The 24,181-nt window shown below is 36.1% G+C and overlaps 2 protein-coding genes and 1 pseudogene across 4 annotated transcripts; 1 reads left to right on the top strand and 2 right to left on the bottom strand.

The window, feature by feature from the left end:
- Positions 1-6,523: 6,523 nt before the first annotated feature.
- Positions 6,524-7,305, bottom strand: LOC145039656 (uncharacterized). The gene is made up of 2 exons (XM_078987685.1): positions 7,063-7,305; positions 6,524-6,955 (listed from the first exon to the last, which is right to left on the bottom strand). The coding sequence occupies exons 1-2, from the start codon at positions 7,303-7,305 to the stop codon at positions 6,524-6,526; spliced, it is 675 nt and encodes a 224-aa protein (XP_078843811.1).
- Positions 7,306-13,071: 5,766 nt separating this feature from the next.
- On the bottom strand, positions 13,072-22,860 carry LOC145041964 (putative LRR receptor-like serine/threonine-protein kinase At1g07650). Of its 3 annotated transcripts, none has more exons than XM_078990227.1 (24): positions 22,794-22,860; positions 21,372-22,661; positions 21,187-21,258; positions 18,603-18,671; positions 18,448-18,519; positions 18,301-18,372; positions 18,114-18,185; positions 17,939-18,007; positions 17,324-17,395; positions 17,145-17,219; positions 16,980-17,051; positions 16,767-16,832; positions 16,422-16,487; positions 16,146-16,211; positions 16,019-16,054; positions 15,898-15,938; positions 15,436-15,812; positions 15,081-15,279; positions 14,792-14,932; positions 14,579-14,697; positions 14,398-14,517; positions 13,954-14,180; positions 13,710-13,863; positions 13,072-13,604 (listed from the first exon to the last, which is right to left on the bottom strand). In XM_078990227.1, the coding sequence occupies exons 2-24, from the start codon at positions 21,440-21,442 to the stop codon at positions 13,281-13,283; spliced, it is 2,652 nt and encodes an 883-aa protein (XP_078846353.1). In that variant the 5' UTR covers positions 21,443-22,661; positions 22,794-22,860; the 3' UTR covers positions 13,072-13,280. The 3 variants fall into 3 exon arrangements, with proteins under 3 accessions (XP_078846353.1, XP_078846352.1, XP_078846354.1); XM_078990226.1 differs by having other exon boundaries at positions 22,771-22,854; XM_078990228.1 differs by lacking the exons at positions 13,072-13,604; positions 13,710-13,863 and having other exon boundaries at positions 13,960-14,180; positions 14,345-14,517; positions 22,771-22,856.
- On the top strand, positions 19,279-20,164 carry LOC145044266 (putative E3 ubiquitin-protein ligase BAH1-like 1 pseudogene; annotated as a pseudogene).
- Positions 22,861-24,181: the final 1,321 nt, after the last annotated feature.

A 24,181-nucleotide genomic window follows, 5' to 3' on the forward strand; every position in this document is an offset into this window, starting at 1 on the left:
TTTGCCTCCGATGTACAACCAATTTAGGATGACCTACCACATGAACAAAGAGGAGGTCACCCTAAGCAAACTCCAAGGTCTCTTGAGGGTCACTGAGAGCAACTTCAAAGACAAGTCTGTTACACCTACTCCCAATCCACCTGCTGCTCCTGTCTTGGCAATTGGTCAAGGAAAGGGAAAGAAGAGGAAGGATTCATCGAAGAACTATCGCAAGGTTAAAGCCCGAGATGGTGCCTCTTCTAGTGGGACCAAAGTTGATCCCGCTAAGCGCTGTCCTAACCCGAAGGAGGCAGAGTGCCACCACTACCACAAGATAGGACATTGGAAGAGAAGCTGCCCATAATACCTGCAAGCAATCAAAGAAGGAAAGATCAAGCCATTTTTCGCAGGTATATACACAATTAAATCTAACGATTCTAATCATGCTATTTCTTGGGTTCTTGATACCGGTTGTGGTTATCACATTTGTTCTAATGTGCAGGGACTAAGAAGAAGTAGGGATGTGGAGCAAGGAAGGATCAATCTAATCATGGGAAACAGAAGATTGTCGCATGTGACCAAGATTGGAGTGTATTCTTTAGTGCTTAGGAATAATTTATGTTTAGATTTGAACAATTGTTGCTATTCGCCAGAAATGGCTAGAAACATCATTTCATTTCATGGTTTATATAGACAAGGATTTAGATTTTCTTTTAATAATGAGAATGGTTCTATTTTGGCTTATCTAAATGGTGTCTTTTACTTTGAAGCTATACCATGTAATGGAATATATGAAACTGTTATGATTGTTGATAACTTAGGAAATGATGTTTTGAATATTGATTCTTCCACTAGTATGGATAAAGCATCCTTGTGGCATTGTCGTCTTGGACATGTCAACAAGAAACGCATAGCCCAACTCCAAAAGGATGGAGTGTTGGAGTCATTCGACCTTAGGGAAGATGACACATGTGAGTCTTGTTTACTTGGAAAGATAACTAAGTCACCCTTCACGAGTACTTGTGAAAGGGGTGAGGGTCTATTGGACCTAATACATACCGATGTATGTGGACCCTTTAGATCAACCACGAAGGATGGGAACCGCTTCTATGTGACTTTTACCGATGATTATAGTAGATATGGGTATATCTATTTAATCAAGCAAAAGTCAGAAACCTTTGAAAAGTTCAAAGAGTTCAAGAATGAAGTGGAGAATCAATTGGGCAGGAAAATCAAGATGCTTTGATCCGATCGAGGAGGAGAGTACCTAAGTCTTGAATTCCACGATTATCTCAAGGAGTGTGGAATAGTTTCGCAACTGACGCCTCCTAGGACACCGCAATTGAATGGTGTGACAGAAAGGCGTAATCGAACCTTATTGGATATGGTTCGCTCTATGATGAGTCATGCTTCACTACCTATCTCTTTTTGGGGGTATGCCTTAGAGACTGCCACCCATATCCTTAACCGAGTCCCTACTAAGAAGGTTGCCAAAACACCTCACGAGATGTGGACAGGGAAAGCTCCCTCGTTGGCACACATCAAGGTTTGGGGTTGCAAGGCTTTCGTAAGACGAGATACTCATGACAAGCTTGAACCTCGAAGTGAGCGATGTATTTTCATCGGCTACCCGCAGACATCCTTTGGATATCTCTTCTATAGACTGAAGGACAATGTTGTCTTCGTTGCGAGGAGAGGAGTTTTCCGAGAGCGAGAACTCATAAGCTAAGGAGACAGTGGGAGGCAAATCGAACTTGAAGAGATTCAAGAGTCGATAGATGAAGGAACCTCTACCGCTGGCACTCAACCCGAGGAGGAAACTCCGGTTGAACCGATTGACGAGTCCTTACCTCTTAGACGTTCCGATAGAGTTAGAGTTCATCCCCAGTTTTATGGTTTTCATATTACTACCGAAGGGGACACGTATATTAGTGATGGTACACTAGTAAATCTTGATGAACCTAATAGCTATAAGGAAGCCATGGTAGGCCCGGAGTCTGCGAAATGGAAAGAGGCAATGGATAGCGAGATCCAATCCATGTATGATAACCAAGTTTGGAATTTGGTTGATTATGTGCCCGGACATAAGACCGTTGGGTGCAAATGGATCTTCAAGAAGAAGACCGATGTGGATGGAAACGTACACACATATAAAGCACGATTGGTTGCGAAGGGCTTTACTCAAACTCCAGGAGTTGACTATGATGAGACCTTCTCACCAGTTGTGAAGATTAAATCTATTAGAGTGATGCTAGCAATTGCCGCATTTCATGATTATGAAATTTGGCAAATGGATGTCAAGACCGCTTTCCTTAACGGAAAGCTAGCTGAGGATGTTTACATGGCTCAGCCAGAGGGGTTTGTGGATCCGAAGCATCCAAATAGAGTGTGTAAACTTGAGAAGTCCATTTATGGACTTAAGCAAGCGTCTCGCAGATGGAATCTTTGCTTCGATGAGAAAGTCAAAGAGTTTGGATTTGTACGAAGCGAAGATGAATCTTGTGTATATGTCAAAGCCAGTGGGAGTATAGTAAGCTTCCTCGTTCTATATGTCGATGACATATTACTCATAGGAAACGACATCCCGACTCTGCAGGAAGTTAAGTTCTGGCTCGGGAAGTGCTTCGCTATGAAGGACCTCGGAGAGGCTTCTTACATTTTGGGAATAAGGATAGTAAGAGAAAGAAGTAAGAGACTAATTGGACTTAGTCAGAATACTTACTTAGAGAAGGTACTAAAACGTTTTAGTATGGAAAACTCAAAGAAGGGAGAACTACAGATACAAAGTAATGCCAAGTTGAGTAAGACTCAAAGTCCGAGTACCGAAGCTGAGATAGCAGAAATGAGCCGAGAACCATACGCTTCCGCAGTTGGCTCAATCATGTACGCTATGACTTGCACTCGCCCTGATGTAGCCTTCGCTTTGAGCATGGTTAGCAGATATCAAGGGAATCCTAGCAGAGCACATTGGATTGCGGTGAAGAACATCCTTAAGTACCTTCGGATGATGAAGGAATGGTTCTTAGTCCTCGGAGGGAGTGATGACTTGAAGGTGCGAGGGTATAGTGACGCCAGTTTTCAGACCGACAGGGACAACTACCGTTCGCAGTCGGGCTGGATCTTTACCCTAAATGGAGGAGCAGTGACATGGAAGAGTTCCAAGCAGGAGACCGTAGCTGATTCATCGTGCGAATCAGAGTACATTGCAGCGAGCGAAGCGTCGAAGGAGGCAATATGGCTAAAGAACTTCATCGGTGATCTTGGAGTTGTACCTGCCATAAAGGAGCCCATGGAGATTTTCTATGATAACGAATGAGCGGTTGCCTTGACCAAGGAACCGAGGGATCATGGTAGATCAAGACATATCGACAGAAAATATCATTTCATTAGACATCGTGTAGAAGAAGGACAACTCATAGTGAAGAGGATATCATCAGAAGATAACCCAGCAGATCCGCTTACGAAGGGACTGAGTAGGGTTAAGCACTTGCAGCATGCTAGGAGTATTGGGCTGAAGGATGATATTAGCATAGGTTAGATAGTATTAGAAACGTGTAATAGATAAATGTAATTAACATTTGATGATTAAATAAAGGAGTTTTATTTATGAGTAATGTTACTGTCTTATGTTAATTGTTTAACTATTGTTTCACTTTGCATGTTTTGACTTCCAGAATAATTGAGTTTATTAGGATGATATTAGCATAGGTTAGATAGTATTAGAAACGTGTAATAGATAAATGTAATTAACATTTGATGATTAAATAAAGGAGTTTTATTTATGAGTAATGTTACTGTCTTATGTTAATTGTTTAACTATTGTTTCACTTTGCATGTTTTGACTTCCAGAATAATTGAGTTTATTAGGAATAAATGAATTGTTCAAATTGTCCACAATCGTTCATATGTTGGAAGTAGATATGAATGAAGATTGTCATGAATTGGTGTGTAGATTTTCTAAATGGTGTTAGACATAGCAAAGGATTGCTGCAACGTTCATGAGTGCTTATGAACTAGTTTTGAGCATTAGAACAAACTCGCGCTTGTTAGAATCACTTTATGGAATAAGATATAAAAGGTGATCGCAAGACGATAATATCATATAGTCTTAAAACCTAGATATATGGTTTGTTATTTATTAATTGAGTGTACATTGATAATGCGAAAACGCATCAGTAACTCAGTGTTATAAAACGCATTGTTGTGTATAGTTGATTAATGAGTAAGTAAATGCATATAAGTCAAAGTTTATTTGTAACTTTTATCTAAGAAGGTAAAAGCGATATCTCGGCCGCTCGATGATTTGATTTCACTTATGTGTCGGGCCCGGTCAGAACTGAATTGATGTGTTCGATTAAGTTCTATGTCAAATAAATCAGAAGTCGAGAAACCTAAATGCTTGACTAACCATTCCATAGGATTGTTAGCATGATATCTTACAGAGGACTGTACGATCCCTTATCTAAAGGACAAGATTGATTAGATCAGAGTTTGACAGCGTCTTTGAGAGCTACGATTGCAAACCGAATTGTACTTGTGCATATAGTTACTAGACGTATCCAAGTGGGAGACTGTTGGAATAGTGTCTAAGGCTGCAACTATATTAGGCAAGTATTTGACCGGGTTGTACATGGTCCTTTTGGGTTGCCTTCACCATAGCAACTTGATACGATGATTTATTGAGAGAGAGTAAATATTATTAATATATTATGAGAATAATATGAAGAATAATATATTGTTATTTGATTAATATAAGTCATAGAATTAATTGGAATTAATTTGGTGACTTAAAGAGATTAATTAAATAAAGGGGTATAAACTGTCAATTGTTTGATAGTTAAGCTTTAGACTATAAATCCTTTTAGATATATAGTGGATGGATTCTAGAAGCTAGGATAGCTTCAATATCGTCCATGACTTATCTAAGGAAAGGATTTGGATAGCCTTAAGAGAAGATTATCCAATTAGGGTTTAGACTGTAACCCTTAAGGAGTCTACAAGTATAAATAGACCCCATGGCTAAGGGAAATTGGCACCTCACCTAAAGTAAGAGAACTCTGGCCGATTTCCTCCCCTCTCCTCTCTCCTAAATCATCTTCTTTGCTATTGATGTTTGTAAGCCATTAGAGGAGTGACATTTGTGACTCTAGAAGCTCAAAGACTACAAGATCAACAGGGAATTCAAAGGTATGGTTCTAGATCTGTTTCAATGTTGTTATTTAACCTAATTAGTCATTAGAAGTCTTGGATTCAAAGCATGTTTAATTAGAAAGCCTAGATCCAAGCATTAGGGTTTTACATGCGAACATAGGAAAGTTCTTATGGCTAAAACCCATCAATATCATTTGGTATAGATGTCTCAGGGATAACAGGGAGTGGGTAGGTGGATACGTAAGGGTTGGTTGTGGAGGGTGTAGGTGTAACTGGAGCCGGTGCGAGAAAGGGGAAAAAAATTCTCGTGAAAACGAACATGACAAGAGATGTATACTTTATCTGTAGTGGGATCAAGACATCGGTACCCTTGGTGAGGGGAGCTGTATCCAAGAAAGACACATGGAATTGACCTAAAATCCATTTTATGTGAATTGTATGCTCTAAGATGAGGAAAACATTGACACCCAAAAACTTTCAGAAAAGAGAAATCAGGTTGTCGTGTAAAGAGATTCTCAAAGGGTGATATACGAGAAGTGGTACGAGATGGCATGCGATTTATAAGATAGACTGCAGTGTCAAAAGCAAAGTGCCAGTAAGTATTTGGAACACCAGATTGAGCAAGAAGAGTCAAACCAGTTTCAACCACATGACGATGGCGCCTCTCAACCAGGCCATTCTTTTCACTCGTATGAGGGCAAGAGAGACGGTGAGTAATACTAAGAGAGTTGAAAAAGGGTGTTAATTTTCGAAATTCACACCCCCCCCCCCCAATCCGTTTGAGCATACTTAAGTTTTGTAGAGAATTGACGTTCAGTGACGGTAAGAAATTGTTTAAACACTTCAAATACATCAGATTTGCGTGTAAGTGTAAATATCCACATAAAGCGAGAGAAATCATCAACACATAAAAAATGTAATTATGACCATCAACTGAGGTCACAGGCAGGGCCCCAAACATCACACACAACAAGATCTAGGAAATTTTTACTATTAAAAGTAGAAGTAGACAAGTGAAGTTTAGATGATTTCCCAATATGACAAGAAGTGCAAAAAGAATCTGATATACTAGAAACCAGAAGACAATATTTAGAGCACATAAACTTTAAAAGTTGCGGATAAGGATGCCCCGTTGATGCCAAATGTTAGTCGGTGCTTTTAGAGTGGTGAATGCAACTTTGGGAAGACTCTTAAACGATGGAAGACGAATAGAGTAGAGCCCATTGTTACTTGGACCTGTGAGGAGGGTAGTTTTGGTAGTATTGTCCTTCACAACAAAAAAGGAAGAGTGAAACTCAAAGAAAACATCATTATCTAAGCAAAATTTTTGAACAGAAAGAAGATTCTTTTTTATTTGAGGAACATGAAGAATATTGGACAATGAAAAAGTTTTTCAAGGTGAATAAAAACGAGTAGAACCAATATTAAGAATAGGTAAACCCATACCATTGCTAACGTGAAGAGCATCCTCCACAAAATAGGGTGTGGGACTATCAATGGAGGAGAGATCATGAGAAACATGATTGCTTGAACCGGTGTCGGTGAGCCAAGTAGTAGTTTGAGATCGGTTTTTGGCAAAGTTAGCAGAGGGTTGTGGGCGGGAGCGGGTGGTGTTAGGGTCACGGTTAGGGCACTGGGACGGGATGTGACCAATACCATACCGGTTATACGTGCCATACACGATGTTTTGGGTGGAAGCCCATGGGAATTGACTCCTCGTACCTCCTGATATGGGGTTGTAGCTGCCCCGACCACGAGAGGGCTGGTGGCGATTTGTATAGAAGGCTTGGGGTGAGGTGGTATCCGGGTTGAGTTGTAGACCAGGCTATGAAACAAGCTATTGAAGGGCTTAAGGTGATCAATTGATAGATTAGTGGTGATGGGAGTGGAGCGGTTGGATGAAGTGGCAGTAAAATCTTGGATAGGAGCAACCGTAAGTGAGGTCTTCTTGACCATAAAGTCATGATCAGCAAGAAGACCATGAAGATCTTGAAAGGAGGCAGGTGATTGTCGAGCAAGGAGAGTGGATTTGAGGCCGTTGTATTCCTCACGAAGGCCAGATATCACTAACATAACAAGGTCTTTCTCTTTCACAATTTCTCCAATGTTTTCCAATGCATCAGAGTATTCTTGAGCACGTAACAAGTAGGCAGAAGCGGTTTCTTCGGATTTCATCTCTAGTTTAAGGAGTTGGGTTTTGAGTGTGTATTCCCTGGAGGAAGATTGTGGTGCATAGGCTCGTTGTAGATAGAGCCAAAGGTCTCTTGATGTCGTTCCCTATGCATGTGGGTAAGACGCTTCTGAAATTGTATACAGGAGGAGCATGCGCATCATTCGCAAGCCAGATGGCATGAGCAGGATTCGGTTGGGGTTCGGCTGATGTAGCTTTGTCTGCTGCGGGTAGGGTCGGGTTAGGACATGGGACAGATTCATCAATGTAACCAAAGAGATTGTTGGTTACAAGAAATGGGTGGATCGTCGTTTTCCAGAAGCCATAGTTGGTAGGGGAGAGGATAAAGGGAAACTTGTAGAGTTATGAAGCACTCACCTGCCCCCTACTGCATCCGCTACCGTCTATTTTATCCGCTACCGTCTATTTTATCTCCTTTTTTAATGTGCTATATATTAATACGTGTTTGACTTTTGTAAACATTGGCTTACCATACACAGGTTTTATCTTCTTTACTAAACATCATCGTGGTTACTCCCATTTGATTACACATACAACATTATACTTTATTCTACAACTTAACCTTAATGTAAAGCTAATGAGTTCATTTTCATGTAGCGATTATTTTTAATGTGCAATGTTATATTTGGGTAGAATTATCAGAATATAACATCCTAATAGAAACTTTGTGAAAGTTTTGAACAGTTTTGCTTGTAGGTTCCTTAGACAAATAATAACCTTGGGATCCCTAAAATCGTAGTAGTATTAGTCAAAAAAAATCGGGGACAAAAACATAAATTCAAAGGCAAGCGTACGTCAAGTTTTCTGTTTTCATTGTTTTCGCTACTTTTTCTCATAAAATGATGATTTTTCCCTTGCACGTCACGGAAGAAAATGTAAAGAAGCAGATATTAGCACATGAAAAGCTCAACTTTCTGGACTATCTTATGATTGTTGCAGTAAAGATCAATTGTTTGTTTAATTCTCAAGTAAAGTTCTTCAAGTATCCCTCGCATCCAAATTGCTTGACACCCCACTAAACTGGTGCACATATATTCAGCCTCTGCTGAAGACAATGCAACAACCTTCTGTTTTTTTGATTGCCATGAAATGGCACCTGAACCAATGTTAAAAACATACCCTGAAGTACTCCTACTGTCGTCTGCACTTCCTCCATAATCACTGTCCCCATAAGCAGTCAATCTTGATTTATCAACTTTCTTGTAGCAAATTCCATGTCCAACTGTTCCTTTGATGTAACGAAGAATCCTCTTGCCAGCTTCCCAGTGTTCTTGTTTTGGGTGTTCCATAAACCTACTAATTAAACTCACAACATAGGTGATATCTGGTCTAGTAGTAGATAGGTACATCAAACTACCACCTAGACTCCTAAACAAACTTGAATCAACCTCTTTTCCATTTGCCTCCCTTGAGAGCTTTAAGCCTAGTTCCATTGGGGTCGAACATGGAGTGGCATCCTCCATATGAAATCGCTTTAACACATCTTGAGCATACTTCTTTTGCATAATAGAAATCTTGTTAATGCTTTGTTTTACTTCAATTCCCAGAAAGTAATGTAGAGATCCTAAGTCTGTCATCTCAAATTCACCTTTCATTGATTTTTTAAACTCTAGTGACATCTTTGTACTATTCCCAGTAAAAATCAGATCATCCACGTATAGGCATACGAATAGGAACTCACCATTTCTTTCTTTGATAAACAACGTGTGTTCATGTGGACATTTCTTGAAACCATGATTCATAAAATATCTGTCTATGCGACTATACCAAGCCCGTGGTGCTTGTTTTAAACCATATAAAGCTTTTCTTAAACGACATACCTTATGTTTTTCGTTTTGATTGACATAACCAGGTGGCTGATCAATGTACACCTCTTTGAGCAAATCACCATTTAGGAATGCTGATTTTACATCCATTTGGTTTATAATCCATCCATTTTGAGCTGCTAATGCTACGATTAACCAAATAGTCTCCAAGCGAATAACTGGTGCAAACACTTCATTATAATCGATCCCAAACTTCTGCTTGTATCCCTTCACTACCAATCTAGCTTTATGCTTCTCGACTTCACCATTTTCTTTTAATTTTGTCTTATAAACCCATTTGACACCAATGGGTTTATGCCCTGGTGGAAGTTCTACCAAGTCCCAAGTGTGGTTCTTCATAATAGACTCTATCTCCTGGTCCATTGCTTTCCTCCATTTGTCTTCTTTAATTGCTGACTCAAAGTGAGTTGGGTCTGCATCAGCGAATAAGCAAAAATCCACTAGATCATCAATGTTAAGTTGTTCTGATCTTGAATATATGTCATCCAGACTTCTATATTTCTTTGGTGTAGAACCGGGTGTTGATGTCGATGTAGGTGATGATGGCTTTGATGGTGTGGGACTTGAATTGTTTGAGTGCATATGATCATCATCTCCATTATCACCACCATTGGCATTAATGTTTTGGTCTTCATTTACCACATCTTCTTCAATAAGTTTTCTTGATCCTTCATTAGTGTTTTGATGCCAATCCCATCCTTTATCCTCTTCAAATAAAACATCTCTACTGATGATTACCTTACTAGTTGTTGGGTTGTAAAGTTTGTAGGCTTTTGAGGTTTCACTATAACCTATGAAGATACATTTTTCTGATTTATCATCCAGTTTACCCCTTCTTTCTTTTGGAACATGAGAATAAGCAACGCATCCAAACACTCTTAAATGAGAAACTCCAGGTTTAACCCCTCCCCAAGCTTCTTGGGGTGTTTTCCCCTTAACACTTCTTGTAGCTGCTCGGTTTAGCAGATACACTGCGCATGCGACCGCTTCTGCCCAAAATCTGATTGGTACCTTCCTTCCTTTAAGCATGCTCATTGCAATCTCCATTATGGTTCTATTCTTCCTTTCTGAAACGCCATTTTGTTGAGGCGTATATCATGTGGTTTTTTGATGTGAAATTCCATCTTCCTTTAAGAAATCTTCAAATTGATGTGAAGTGTATTCTCCCCTGTTATCGGTATGTATGGTCTTGATGTTGTGCTCACTTTGTTTTTCTACTGATGACTTAAAGATCTTGAAATCTTCAAATACCTGAGATCTCTCTTTGAGGAAGTAAACCCACGTTTTTCTGCTAAAATCATCAATGAATGTGAGCATGTAGTAACTCCCTCCTATGGACTCCGTCTTCATAGGTCCACACACGTCTGTGTGAATTAGTTCCAGAAGTTTTGATGCTCTCCATGCCTGGTCTTGAGGAAATGGACTTCTTGCATGTTTACCCAATGCACAACCCTCACATACTCGCCTAACTCTGTTGATTTCTGGCATACCATGTACTAGTTGATGCTTACACATATATGCTAATGACTCGAAGCTCAGGTGTCCATATCTCAGATGCCAAAGGTCAGATTTGTTAAAAGTTGACACCTTAAAAGAAGCCAACGTATCCTTGTTGAATTTAAGAGGAAACATCTTATTGTTGGTCATATTCACTTTACCAAGAATGCAACCTTCCTTGTCTTTAATCACACATAGGAGCCCTTTAAAGTTAACTTCATAATCATTTAATAAAAGTTGTCCTACGCTAAGAAGGTTGTATTTTAAAGCAGGAACCAAATAAACATTCGTTATTCTTCTAGGACCTTTATTTGCTTTTACTCGAACAATGCCATTGCCTTGAACTATGTGCCTTTTTTCATCCCCTGTTCTAACTTCGCTTTTTACTGTTTCATCTAGTTCCACAAACAAACTCCTGTTCCCAGTCATATGATTGCTACATGCAGAGTCGATGTACCACACTTCATCAGGTATTATATCCGGTGTTTCCCATGTCATGAACATGGTATCGTCTTCTTTTTCACCATTTTCATGCATGAAATTTGATTCCTTTCTTTCTTCTGCCAATCTTTTTTTACAGAATCTTATGGTATGACCAAAACCTTTGCAATGATAACATTGAATTTCAGACAGAGGTCTTCCCCTTCCTCGCCCTTTGGAGGTGTTTTCATCTTCGTTTTCTTGTACTGAGTTTGTATTAGATGGCTTTCCACGACCCCTTCCTTTCCCTTTGTTGTTAGTATCGTCTTTGAATGAAACTTGCGACTGAAAGGCATGTTCTATTGGGTGTGCATCAAATTGTTTTAATCTGAGTTCATGGGATTGTAATGTTCCTAACAGGCTTTCGGGAGACATTTCAGAAAGGTCCTTGGATTCTTCGATTGCGACTACGATGTACTCGAATTTCCTGGTTAAACTCCGTAAAATCTTCTCGATAATTCGTTTGTCTTCAATATCTTCTCCGTTAAGCCTCATCTGATTAGTAATTGTGATTATGCGATTATAGAAATCCTCGATTGATTCCGATTCTTTCATCTTCAGATTATCAAATTCACAGCGTAAGGTTTGTAACCGTACGATTTTCACTCTTTCTTCACCACGATAAGTCTTGTGCAGTGCGTCCCATGCTTCCTTCGATGTTTTGGATGTTGAGATTCTCTCAAAAATATTTTCGTCAACTGCCTGATATATGAAGACAGTGCTTTCTTGTCCTTCTTCTTGTTCTCTCGTAATTCAGCCACTTGTTGGAGTGTTTGTTCAATATTCCTTGCAGGTTCACGTAAGCCTTCTTCAACAATACTCCAAAGTTCTTGAGATTCATATAGAACCCTCATTTGGATACTCCAATGATGGTAATTCTTACCAGTTAATTTCGGTAATTGGGGTTGTATGATGTTGCTGTTATGCGACGCCATACCATACGTATCTTCTTGTCCAGGATCTTACACAAAATTACTGCGCTCTGATACCAATTTGTTGCAGTAAAGATCAATTGTTTGTTTAATTCTCAAGTAAAGCCACAAGTTTTACCAATAAACGGCTTCAAAATGTTATTCCATCAGCAAGCCTTATTACATAGATTATTTACATATATATACATATACAGAGATGGCAGTTATAAGAAGTTACAAACTGCCAAACATAACAGTAACTAACTAATAACTATTTACATAACGGAACCTAACATTCCATTTAAAAACATAGTCTAGATTACAGGATTTAACAATGATCTGTATGCTGCAGTTATTGATGGAAAATCCCTCACATAAGCTTTACATGATAACATTAAAGTCTTCAACTTAGTTGGTGCGTCCCACTTATCAGACATGCAAAAGTTAAAGCAAATATTAACGGGATTTTAAGTTTATTGTAGTCATGACTTCAGAGCCGGTTTTCGTAAAGCAAATGATAAACATATAGCTAATGACATTGGATCTATAATATAGTTGATACTTGATAAACATGATTCCTTAATTAGTGGGTACAGTCTTAGTTTATGTAATTTTTCAAAAAGACTTTCTTTACATCAAACAGTAAGTATTTAAATAATAATAGTGGTAAAATAAATCAAAAAATTGAAATTATCGGACAGATATTTAAATCGAAACATGAATGAAATTTAGAAATGTTAACTACGGATAATATTTTTGGCCTTGTCCAATACATGTAGATACACTACTAAACCAGGAATCATAAGGTAAGGCACATTGCTGACGCTTTTTCTTAGTTTTGGCCCTACCTGGTGCAATGTTTTACTTTTCTTTTTGTATTTGTTGGTTTCAGTTTAAAAAGTGATGATAAAGGAAGATTATTTTGTGTACGTTTTGTAATTTACACCTTACCTTGTAATTTAGTTTTTATTTTCTTTCTTCGTTGTAGCTAAAAACTCAGATCAAAGGAATGATCAAAGATTTCCCAACTCATCTGTTGAAAAAATTTTCAAGTCTTGTTGGCAACATCAATAACTTATCTCAATCTCAACATATCACAAAGGCACAATGCATCATCATCTCAAAATCTAAGAGTGAAACAATTGATTTATAGGCGAAGCCTTCATGGCCTTCTGAATATGAAACAAGGAAAAATAAAGCTTAACAATCATCTCTTTAAGTCCATAACTGATCATACGCCTAGTATCATTCCAAGTAAATGTCTTCTTCAATGTGCTCTCGGAGAACGAGATTCCAGAACTCACCATGGTAAGTCTCTGGAGAGAGCACAAGATTAGAGAACTCACCATGGCCAGTCTCTGGAGATCTGACTCTATAATCTTGTAGATTTATATTTCCCTGAAGCAAGTCCACTATTTCTGACATCAAAGGTCTTTCATTCGGGTTATTATTAGTGCATAACAGAGCGATTCTGATCATTCTCAGTGCCTCTTCAGCATCAAAATGTAATCCCAATCTTGAATCCACCAAGTGTATCAAACTCTCATCTTGTTGTTGCAAAGCAGTAGCCTTATGATGGAGACAAACAGATGCATCATAAATAACAAGATTGGGTTAAGTATTTGGGATTTGTAGGAAGAATGGAATCATAGCAGTTAGGAAAATAAATGTTACCCTATGAACAATAGTTAAATACTCTAGATCATCTGCTGGAGGATATACGTTGGGCGTGCCAGTTACAATTTCCATTGCAAGAACCCCAAAGCTGAACACATCTACTTTGTAGGTTAACTGGCCAGTATATGCGTATTCAGGCGCCATATATCCTCTGTAGGAACAAGAAGAAAGTTAATAAAAGAAATGTCTTTTATATATAATAAAAGATCTAATTGGAAGACAGGTTGATCTAGTTGCTCACAAAGTTCCAGCGGGAGCAGTGCGCGCTTGGGTGCGGTCTTCCGAAAAAAGCCTGGCTAAGCCAAAATCAGCGATCTTTGGAGTAAGGTGTCTATCAAGGAGTACATTTGCAGCCTTGATGTCTCTATGAACCATTCTCAGGATGGATTCCTCATGCAGGAATGCCAACCCCCACACAAATGTTTTGCCTTGTAGGCCAATCCAGTAGCAAACCAGAGTTGCCATGGCCTGGAATTTAAGAACAAATGTTTTAATGTCCCACAACATATATATATATATATATATATATATATATATATATATATATATATATATATATATATATATATATATATATATATATATATATATATATATATAGAGCCTGAGCCAGAGAATTGTTTTCCATGTACTCATAAACAAGCATTAGGTGGTTGGATTCCGCACAGCATCCATACAGCCTTACAATATTCGGATGTTGTATGCCGGTCATCAACCCAATTTCATTCACAAACTCACGGTTTCCCTGGTTTGATGTCTGAGAAAGCTGCTTCACAGCAATTATAGTGCCATCAGAGAGTGTACCCTGCAAATTATAAGTGACCTTTAGTTTATTTGAAATGTCAGTGTGTAAAATATTTACTTACCCTATAAACAGCACCAAAACCGCCCTGCCCAAGTTTATTTGAAGCTGAAAAGTTGCGTGTGGCAGCTCTGATTTGTCTATAGGTAAATTGATACGTCTGCAAATTGAATCCTCTCAGATCTACAGGGAAGAAACAATTATCTCACAAATTAAACAGCATATTTATCGGGGCATTTTGGGTAAATGGATTCTTATAATCAAAACATGTACACACCTCTTTCCCACCTCAAGCGCTCTCGCATATAAAACGCCAACCTTTCAACACCAAATATGATGAGGATGAGGCATACAATCCCAGCCACCGCCACAATGACAATAGTTTTTATGCTCTTGTCACTGATTGGAGGACTAATATCTAAATAAAAACAACAAGAATATATATATATATATATATATATATATATATATATATATATATATATATTATAATATATCTCTATAAGTTTAGCAGTAAAATGAAAATCACATAAAACCACAAGATTAAAGTCGGAACAATAACATACCAGACACCATAGAAATGGCTGATATTAGAGGACCATAGGATCCTCTACTCGGGACTGCTGTCGTGCCTTTCCCAGCATACTGGAAACGGATTTCTAATGTTGTGTTGGTTACAACAACATTTTTTATTTCTTTTATTACAGCTCTATCCACCCCGCCAGCTTCCTTCCTGATGTCAAAATTCTTGAATATACACACACCCTGCAAAAATATTCTGCTTAATTATGCGAATTGCATATATGTAGTATTTTATAGTTGAAATGGAGCACTTCACATGGATATATTTCCTGAAAAGAAACTAGTTCTACTGTTGTTTGAAATGCAGAAATATAATAACAAGAATAATCAAATTCAAACCTGGATATATACATCAAACGAACGCCTTCCAAGACTCTGAAAAGACATATTATCTCTGAAAACTATCTCTGCAAAATGCAGAGTCACCGTAAAGTTCCCATTTGGTAAACATCGACCATAGTAAGTGATGGATAGTGGAGAGAGGCGAGCTGTAGTGTACAGTTGACTATCATCAATAGTCAGTGCAGATACATTGGTGGCTACATAGTTGGATAATCTATGATTACCACCCAACGCATTGCCAGTGCTACTTGTCCCCCAAAAGCCGCTTGTGGGATCAAACTTAGCTGCTCCACCTGAATCCTCATCAGCTTCATATGTCAAGTTTCCAATGGTCACTTTAGGTCCCCCACAATTAATGCGAATTGAGGAGTACTCTAGAAAACAAAAAACATAAAAATCAGTCAACTTTGGTTTTCATGTTCAAATTAATTAATTGGAATAGGAAAGTATCTTCCTCACCCCTTAGACAGGGAAACTTGCTAAGGCACTTCCCAAGCTCTCTGCATTCAATCAAAGATCAGAATATTAAACTTGGTGAAATTTAGAAAAACTAACCCATATATGGGTATAATAAGCTTACGAGTTGCTTGCAGGAACGTAGCTTCTGAATAAGTTCCTAATAAATGAAAGACGACATAAGCTTTATCTTTAGAATATTATATGGGCAGGATAAGAATCACAAGATGATTTGGAAGATTAAAACTTACAGAGTTTCACGACAATATGAGGGCACACTTTCTTCGTTGAATTTATTGTAGGAAAGATCGATCTCGCTGTTTCATAATCACAATCACATATCAGCGTTGATGAATTATATATAACTATATATTGTGAGTAAAATTACATATTAAGAAGAGCATTTTCAGGTTAAATTTACAGATTGTATGTATATGACCAAGACTACAACCATGCATCTAGCACATCAAATTAAGTCACAGGAAAAAACTATTTCTGAAATGAGAAAAGGAAAACTGAAAACCTACTGTGTAGTATCTCCACCATTGATCCATGCAGGAATACTTCCGTTCAGGGAGTTGCCAGTCAAGTACCTAATCATTTCACAAAATAATTATTGGGATTTATAATGCTCTCTTTTATTTTATTTTCCTTTTCAATAGTCACTCGGGTATTTATTTCATTAAATATGCAAGGAACAATATAAACTTATCCATATTTTGTTGAACCGTACTCTTATGGAATGAAATATATATTAAATATTGGTATGCATATTGAGGATCAAATTATCAAGACAAATATATAAGTAAGAAACTCAGTTGAAGCAAATGATACATGGGAAAAAAAAAAGGTAAAATGCTCATCTTACTTACATTTTCTCCAGATCTAATTCTTTCAAATCTGGTATATCTCCCTCCAAGTTGTTGAAACTGAGGTCTCTGTGTGTGAATGGAGATGAAGAGTATATCAGGATGTTTGAACAACCACTAAAGATAATCACAACGAAATGCTCAAGATGATGCTAATGGATATAGTCTAAAATCGGCTTTCAATCAATCAAGAAATGGAAGAGGGAGAATTATTACAGATGCCTCAGTCTTGACATTTCTGACAAAAAATTTGGAATGCTGCCAGTTAGTCTACAACTTCTGAATATCCTGCATTTTTTCCCAAAGTTGTTGAAGAAATAAAAATCCAATCTTGAAATTTATCAACTTTTTAGTAGATTTCTAAATCGTAAACTGACTTACAGTAGCTCCATGCCTGTTATGTTGCTTAGGTCTGGAAAGTACTGCGAACTATTTCCATCCAAATCACTGATGCTTCTGCATGCAGATTATTAAAAAAAAAAAAAAAAAAACTTACATTCATACATATTATATGGATACAACATAATGGAATTCTCCTGAAAGGGAAGTATCTAACTTACAGTTGTGTCAAATTTTTCAAGAATGAGATGCTTGCAGGTATTGGTCCTTCTAGACCACTGCCTTGGATTTCTCTGATCATAAAAGATAGAGTGCCCAAATCAATCAAAAACAGCATCAACGGAAAGTTAATAATATCAGAAAAGGTTTAATATGAGAGACATGTGTTAGTTTGTCATCAAGTATGCATCCATACAAATTATAAACATACACATCAAGCTATAAAAGTGCTTGGGCTCCATTTCAATTTCTTGCACTCATTTTATAGAAGTTATCTGTATATACTATACAAGACCTCGACCATGTTTCATAAGTTTGTTTGAACATAACTTTGTGGCTTTGTGATGATATTAATCCATGCAAATGCAAATGCAAATGTATTTTTTATAAGTTTGTTTGAACTTTGAACATACCTTTGTGGCATTGTGATGACATTAATCCATGTAAATGCAAATGTATTTTTCATAAGTTTGTTTGTCCTTTGTAATGATATTAATCCATGCAATCAAATGCACTTTTAGCTAGGTTGTTACTTCTTACTTGTTAATCCCCACGCCCCACCCTGCCCTGGTTAGGATATATAACAACTAGGGGGTTGCATAAAAATAAAATCTTACAGTTTCTGAAGTTTTATCCAGGTTCCAAGGTTTGGAATTTTCCCAGTGAAGTTGTTGCTACTTAGCTTGCTGCACATTAGTGATGAGAATACGTAAATATTAATTTAAAGAAAAATATAAGACATGGTAATATGTAAAGTTTTATTAAGATAAATAGTTCATAAGGGATGCTTACAGTTCTGTCAAATTGGTCAGACCATTCAGCTCCAACGGCAGCTCACCAGAGAGATTATTGGCACTCAGGACCCTATATACGGTTTTACAAGAAAGGAAAATATTATAACATACTAATTAATGTACAAATATATAGGTTTTTCTCAATTAATTGTTATAGTAACTATACAGTACAAAGAAAACCTTACAGCGTTTGTAAATTTACTAATTTCCCAAGCTCAGCTGGAACAGTTCCAGAAAACATGTTGTTCTCGAGACTCCTGGTATACATTTATCCATCAATCACAGATTAAAATGAAAAAAAAGAATTATTGAAGGTCTGAGAGAGAGCATACAAATATACAAGTGAGGTTATGTTTCCCAAAAACAATGGAATTCTTCCTGACAAGCGATTCACCAGTAGGTCCCTAGATTACAGTTCATGATATTGGTTAAGAAGTGGAGATTCATATAAAGAAAGATAGAGATTTGGAATTATTAAATAGCTCACATCCTCTCCAGCTTTGTAGAAGCCCATTCAGATGGTATGCTGCCACTTAGGTAATTCCGACTAAATTCGCTGCAACAAGTAATCGCCCTCGTATAAGTAATGAATATATATATATATATATATATATATATAGAGAGAGAGAGAGAGAGAGAGAGGTTCAGGTGTTTAAAGTATTTATTGTGTTATTATATGCATAAATGTGGGTCAATCAAAATTAAATAATTAAATAAATAAAGAAGCGTAATTTAGTAATATGATTAATAACTTCTAAAAATAATCCCTATAATCATGGTATTATATTCTAGAGTAGTTCCCCCCCCCCCCCCCCCCTTATCTAATTGACTTTTTCTAACCCTAAATTTATCCCCTTCATAAATCGCCTCACACCCTTATCATCGGCCTCACACCCAAGCGCATGTCAATTATGAATTTTTGATCAGACATTATCGAGGTGATTTCAACAGAGGCACAGAGCATCCAGTTAATGATTTATTAAAGCAGAGAAGCAATTATAATCATTAGGTATCGACCAAGAAAAGCATCAGCAATGAAAGCGCCAAGAAGAGGAAGAAGCCTCGCCGTTCCAGTCGTGGACTGACATTCTCGATGGCGGTGGTCGTCGATTCCCCCAAGGGACCGGTCAAGTATGTGTTTAAATTTTAATTGACGCCATAATATGCAAATCTCTACCACTTCAACCCCTGTCCTCTATCATGGAAGCTTTTTTCCTTCCCTTATGAAGGAGATGTCTGTGGTGGTTGGATGTTTTAATGAGTGTGCACAAAAAGTGCTTGATGTTCATCTGGCAACAGGCTTCGACAAGTACTTCATGTGGTGCAAAGGCAAGTTACATGGAAACCATCATTCTTTAATACAAGAAGGCAAGGACCTTGTTGCTTATGCAGTTATCAATGCCATTGCTATGCGTAAAATTCTTAAAAAAATATGATAAGGTTTTTATTTGTCGCTTAATTATCAAAGTGCTTTTAGATTCTACATAATAAAACATGAGCCGTTGAGCACTCATAAATTTTTTACTCCAGATACATGACTCTAAACAAGGGCAAGCATTCAGGTCACAAGCCCAGAGCATGCACATAGAACTCCTTCAGTCTTCATGGCTTTGTGAGCTTATTGCCTTCCATATTAACTTAAGGGAATCAAAGAAAGCTATAAGGAAAGGTTTTGAAATATTAGAAGGTTGCTCTCTTATATTTAATGATGGAAAACCATCACTTTCATGTGAGCTGTGTGAGCTGTCTGATGCTGTGAAGCTTGAGATAGATTTGACTTGTTCCATATGCTTGGTCCGCCCTTGATCATGCCTGGTAAACTTTTTGTTATAATAATGCATACCTTGATTAATTAAAAATCATATATATAGTGTCTGCTATTGAATAACCTGTCGTTTGTATTTGTTGAATGATCAGGATACTGTATTTGATCATGTGTATTTGAGTTGTGGACACATATTTTGCTTCATGTGTGCTTGCAAATCTGGATCAGTAACAGTTGTAGATGGACGGAAGGCAACAACACCAACAACAAAATGTCCTTTGTGAATTGGGAACTTGTTCTGATTGTCTAATTTTTACAGGAAATTGAAAGTTGTTTTGATGCACACCAAACGCTCACTAAAATGCTTCAACTGAATGGTATTTCTTCGTTTATAGTATTCTATCAGAAAAGAATGATTTTTATGATAATCATGAACATATTCTGTTAGAATGCTCTGAATTAATATAATTATTGGTAAATGAATTCCAATTCGATCAGAATGGAATCACGAACTCCAATTATGTTGGAATGGAATATGGATATTTTCTCACTAATTTATTCATTGGATTTGTTTCCACAGAAGCTGATGCTTGAAGAACGGACCACGAAATTTGAACGACGCCTCTTAGCAACATTATTCTTTTGGAATGTATTAGTGTCTTTGTTAGATTTTGATGTTTTTTTCCCGATTTGAAAGTTTTTAGTTTTATTCTTTAACAATAAATGTAATTCTTAGCAATTGTTACATGTATTCTATAAGAATTAATGTAATTTCTGTTTTAATTCTTCAATTGTTGGTTCGAAAAATTATTATTCTACAAGAAATTTTTAAAGTCATGATCAAGAAATATGTTCAAGAATATTTTTATTATTTTATGGTTCTAGAATATTTTTATTTTTGAACATATTCAAACATATTCTCTCAGAATGTCCGAATTAAAAGCCTTATAATTCGTAAAATCGGATTTTTAAAATTAATAAAATATATGATCCCTTAAAATATGTAAATTTCCTTTATTAAATCTATATTAATTGACTAAAAACCCTTCTAGTTAAATTAGATGGTATTTTTCAATTATATTTAATTCAATAATATGTATTAATCAATTTCTTAAAATAAATAAAATGATTGACCCACATTTATGCATACAATAACACAATAATTACTTTGAATATAATAACCTAAGCCTATATATATATATATATATATATATATATATATATATATATATATATATATATATATATATAGCATTAATTAATGAAGCAAAAAAAGAAAATCTTAATTAAACACAAGTTGTCTTACACTTTTTTGACGTAAGGTAACTTTGCCAGAGATGGTGGGAGAACACCATCAAGATCCTGTCCCTTGAGATATCTGTTTACAAAGCAAAGTTTATATTTATACAACGATTCCACATCCATACCGTGACTAGCTAAGCCTTTAAAATTATATATTAAAAAATAAAATATTGAAATCAAACAACTTACGTCGCAACAACATGACAAACATTGCCAGGGTAGGAGCAATCACACACAAGAGTGTTGTTATACTGAGGCATTGCACTCCGGGCTGGTGTTGCCCAGTTAGGATTTCCATCGCATGGATTTAACCTAAAATCCCAGTCTCTTTTTCCAATTTCTTTCGCTACTTCCTTAAGGCTATTCACTGCAGGATAACATCAAACAATTACCCACTTTTATATAGTAGTATATAACTCCAGCTAAAAAATAAGCAGTAACATCTATTTACTATTTATATACAAGAGATGTGAAGAAACAAATTCTTGACTTGTTTTTCATCTCTTCATGTAGCTAGTGAGACTATAATCACAAATTCTTTTACAAAAGTGCTAATGAGACTATATTGACAAATCCTCTCCCCCACTTCCTCACTCACCAATAAGAAGGTAAACAGTTGATATATATATATATATATATATATATATATATATATATATATATATAGATATAGATATATAATCTTGAAAAAGAAAAGAAACATAGAACAAAAGAATTGCCTTCATGAGGAGGAAGTTCTGCTGCCCAAGAGAAAATTATTCTTAACACAAGGAGGATACTGAACAATTGCACTGAACTTTGACTGAAAATCATCTTCATTGAATCTAAGTAATTACGGAACTCCAATCTTAATGTTCTATAATGTGATTCAACTCTGATTATATATTCAGTTCACAGTTCACGGTGACATATATATAAAACATATCCACCATCTTCTTCAATTTAAAAGCAATGTCTAATTAATTAATGCAGCATTATGGCCAAGCTACACAACACACGATGGCAAACACAAAATGGCAAAAAATTCAAATGGCCATATATAAGTACCAAAAACTACTTCCATTCAGGATCATCCCAATTAATGTATAAGGAAACAGGACAAGATGGACTATATAGTAGATGCCTAGGGTTTCCAAGATTTTTTTTTTTTTTTTTTTTTGAGTGAGTCGGATAGAAAAGAAAAAAGTCAAGGACTTATCTTTTGGAGGGAAGAGAATCGTCTCATACGCTGATAAGTTTACAATAATACCCTGGAAACCTTCTCATACACACATCATGTGGCACCACAGCTCGAAAGCACTGCACCACCACTGCCTTTCTTACCATCAGCCCCTGTTCACCACCACAACTGCCTTCATCCACCTGTAAAACGCCACTTTCGACCACCACCAAGCCAGCACTCTACTGTAATACGTAAATCGCGCAGAGAAAAGGAAGAATTCCCAGTTCCCTGTCTTTTCCCTGTTATTCGATTTATACCTGCAACCAAGATTAAGATGGGGTGAGAGACGGGAATGAAAAAGAAAAACTTGATTCTGAAGAAAAAGGGCTGCGATTGGAATAGAAAAGAAGAGGAAGTGGATCTCGCCATTTTTTCTCTTGCTCCCATACCTGCATCGAGAAAAAAAAGGAGGGGCTGAAGTGACTACTTTTGATTGTTTGTAAACCCCACCTGATACATTGAAATGTGTTTTAAATATGGGGTATTAATAGTAAAAATTGATTTTTTTTTTTTCATATTTTTTTTCTCTTTTATCTTTCTTTTACTAACTTTTAAAAACTTGTGCCCAGATCAATTTAATAACTCATCAATATTTACCAAATTTTAAAGGCTTGTGTCTGGATCATCTATGTATGTGGATCATCTATGTATGTGTCCTTGCTAGATTATGATCCGTATAAAACACAGGGACATATAAAAAATTACATAATGAAACAATAAAAAAAGATTTTTACTTTTACATTCTTAAAGAAGAAGAGTTGTCACTTGAATCTATCTTATAATATTAATGTTGCTTATAAAAGTTAAATAAAAATATATAGACATATTAGTAATGTTATTATTTTATATGAGAAAAATAATAATTATAATGAGATAACATTAACTAAAAACTAAATGTCTGAAATATTTTTGGAGGGAAAATATCATGATCATAATATATATATATATATATATATATATATATATATATATATATATATATATATATATATATATATATATATATATATATATATATATAGGAGTAGGATCAAATGAGAACACCTAAAATGTTGAAAACGCGAGAACGGATCTGGACGATCGAAATTTTAAGATGTGTGGCTATAATTAATTGTTATTTTTTAAATTATTAATACATTTAAATTTTAAATTTTGATTTAAAGAAAATTATAAAGGCTATTAAGGTAAATAAACATTACCCTAATTTTGTAAACCCCTATAATTACTCTCTGCCTCTCTATTTCGTTGACCTAATCTCATAAAGCATATAATCGACATCTTCATCATGTCACCGCCTCATCCCTACGCCACCATAAAAACGTATTAATTTGGTGTATGATTTCTATTCATTTTTTTAACACAAAAAAAAAAACGTGAAATAGGAGAAAAAATATTGATTTTTTTATGATTTTTTTTCAGTTTTAAAATAATTTTGGTAAAAATGTTTTTTATATTCCATTAATAAGAAAAAAAATTGAATATTTTTTTTTTGGTAACTGATCCTAAATTTAAGGGAATTTGATTGAATTTTATTTTATTTTAATTTAATTAAAATATACAATTACTAGTATGCCCTTATATATTTATTGGTCCAGAATTGTTCTCGCGTTCTCAACCTTTCAGGTGTTCTCATTTGATCATTTCCCTATATATATATATATATATATATATATATATATATATATATATATATATATATATATATAGAGAGAGAGAGAGAGAGAGAGCTAGGTTCAAATGTGGATTGACATCTATTGTGCAGGCGTGTGGACAATGC

Source organism: Lactuca saligna, chromosome 4 (genome assembly GCF_052625555.1).
Source record: "Lactuca saligna cultivar CGN05327 chromosome 4, ASM5262555v1, whole genome shotgun sequence".
Taxonomy (NCBI): domain Eukaryota; kingdom Viridiplantae; phylum Streptophyta; class Magnoliopsida; order Asterales; family Asteraceae; genus Lactuca; species Lactuca saligna.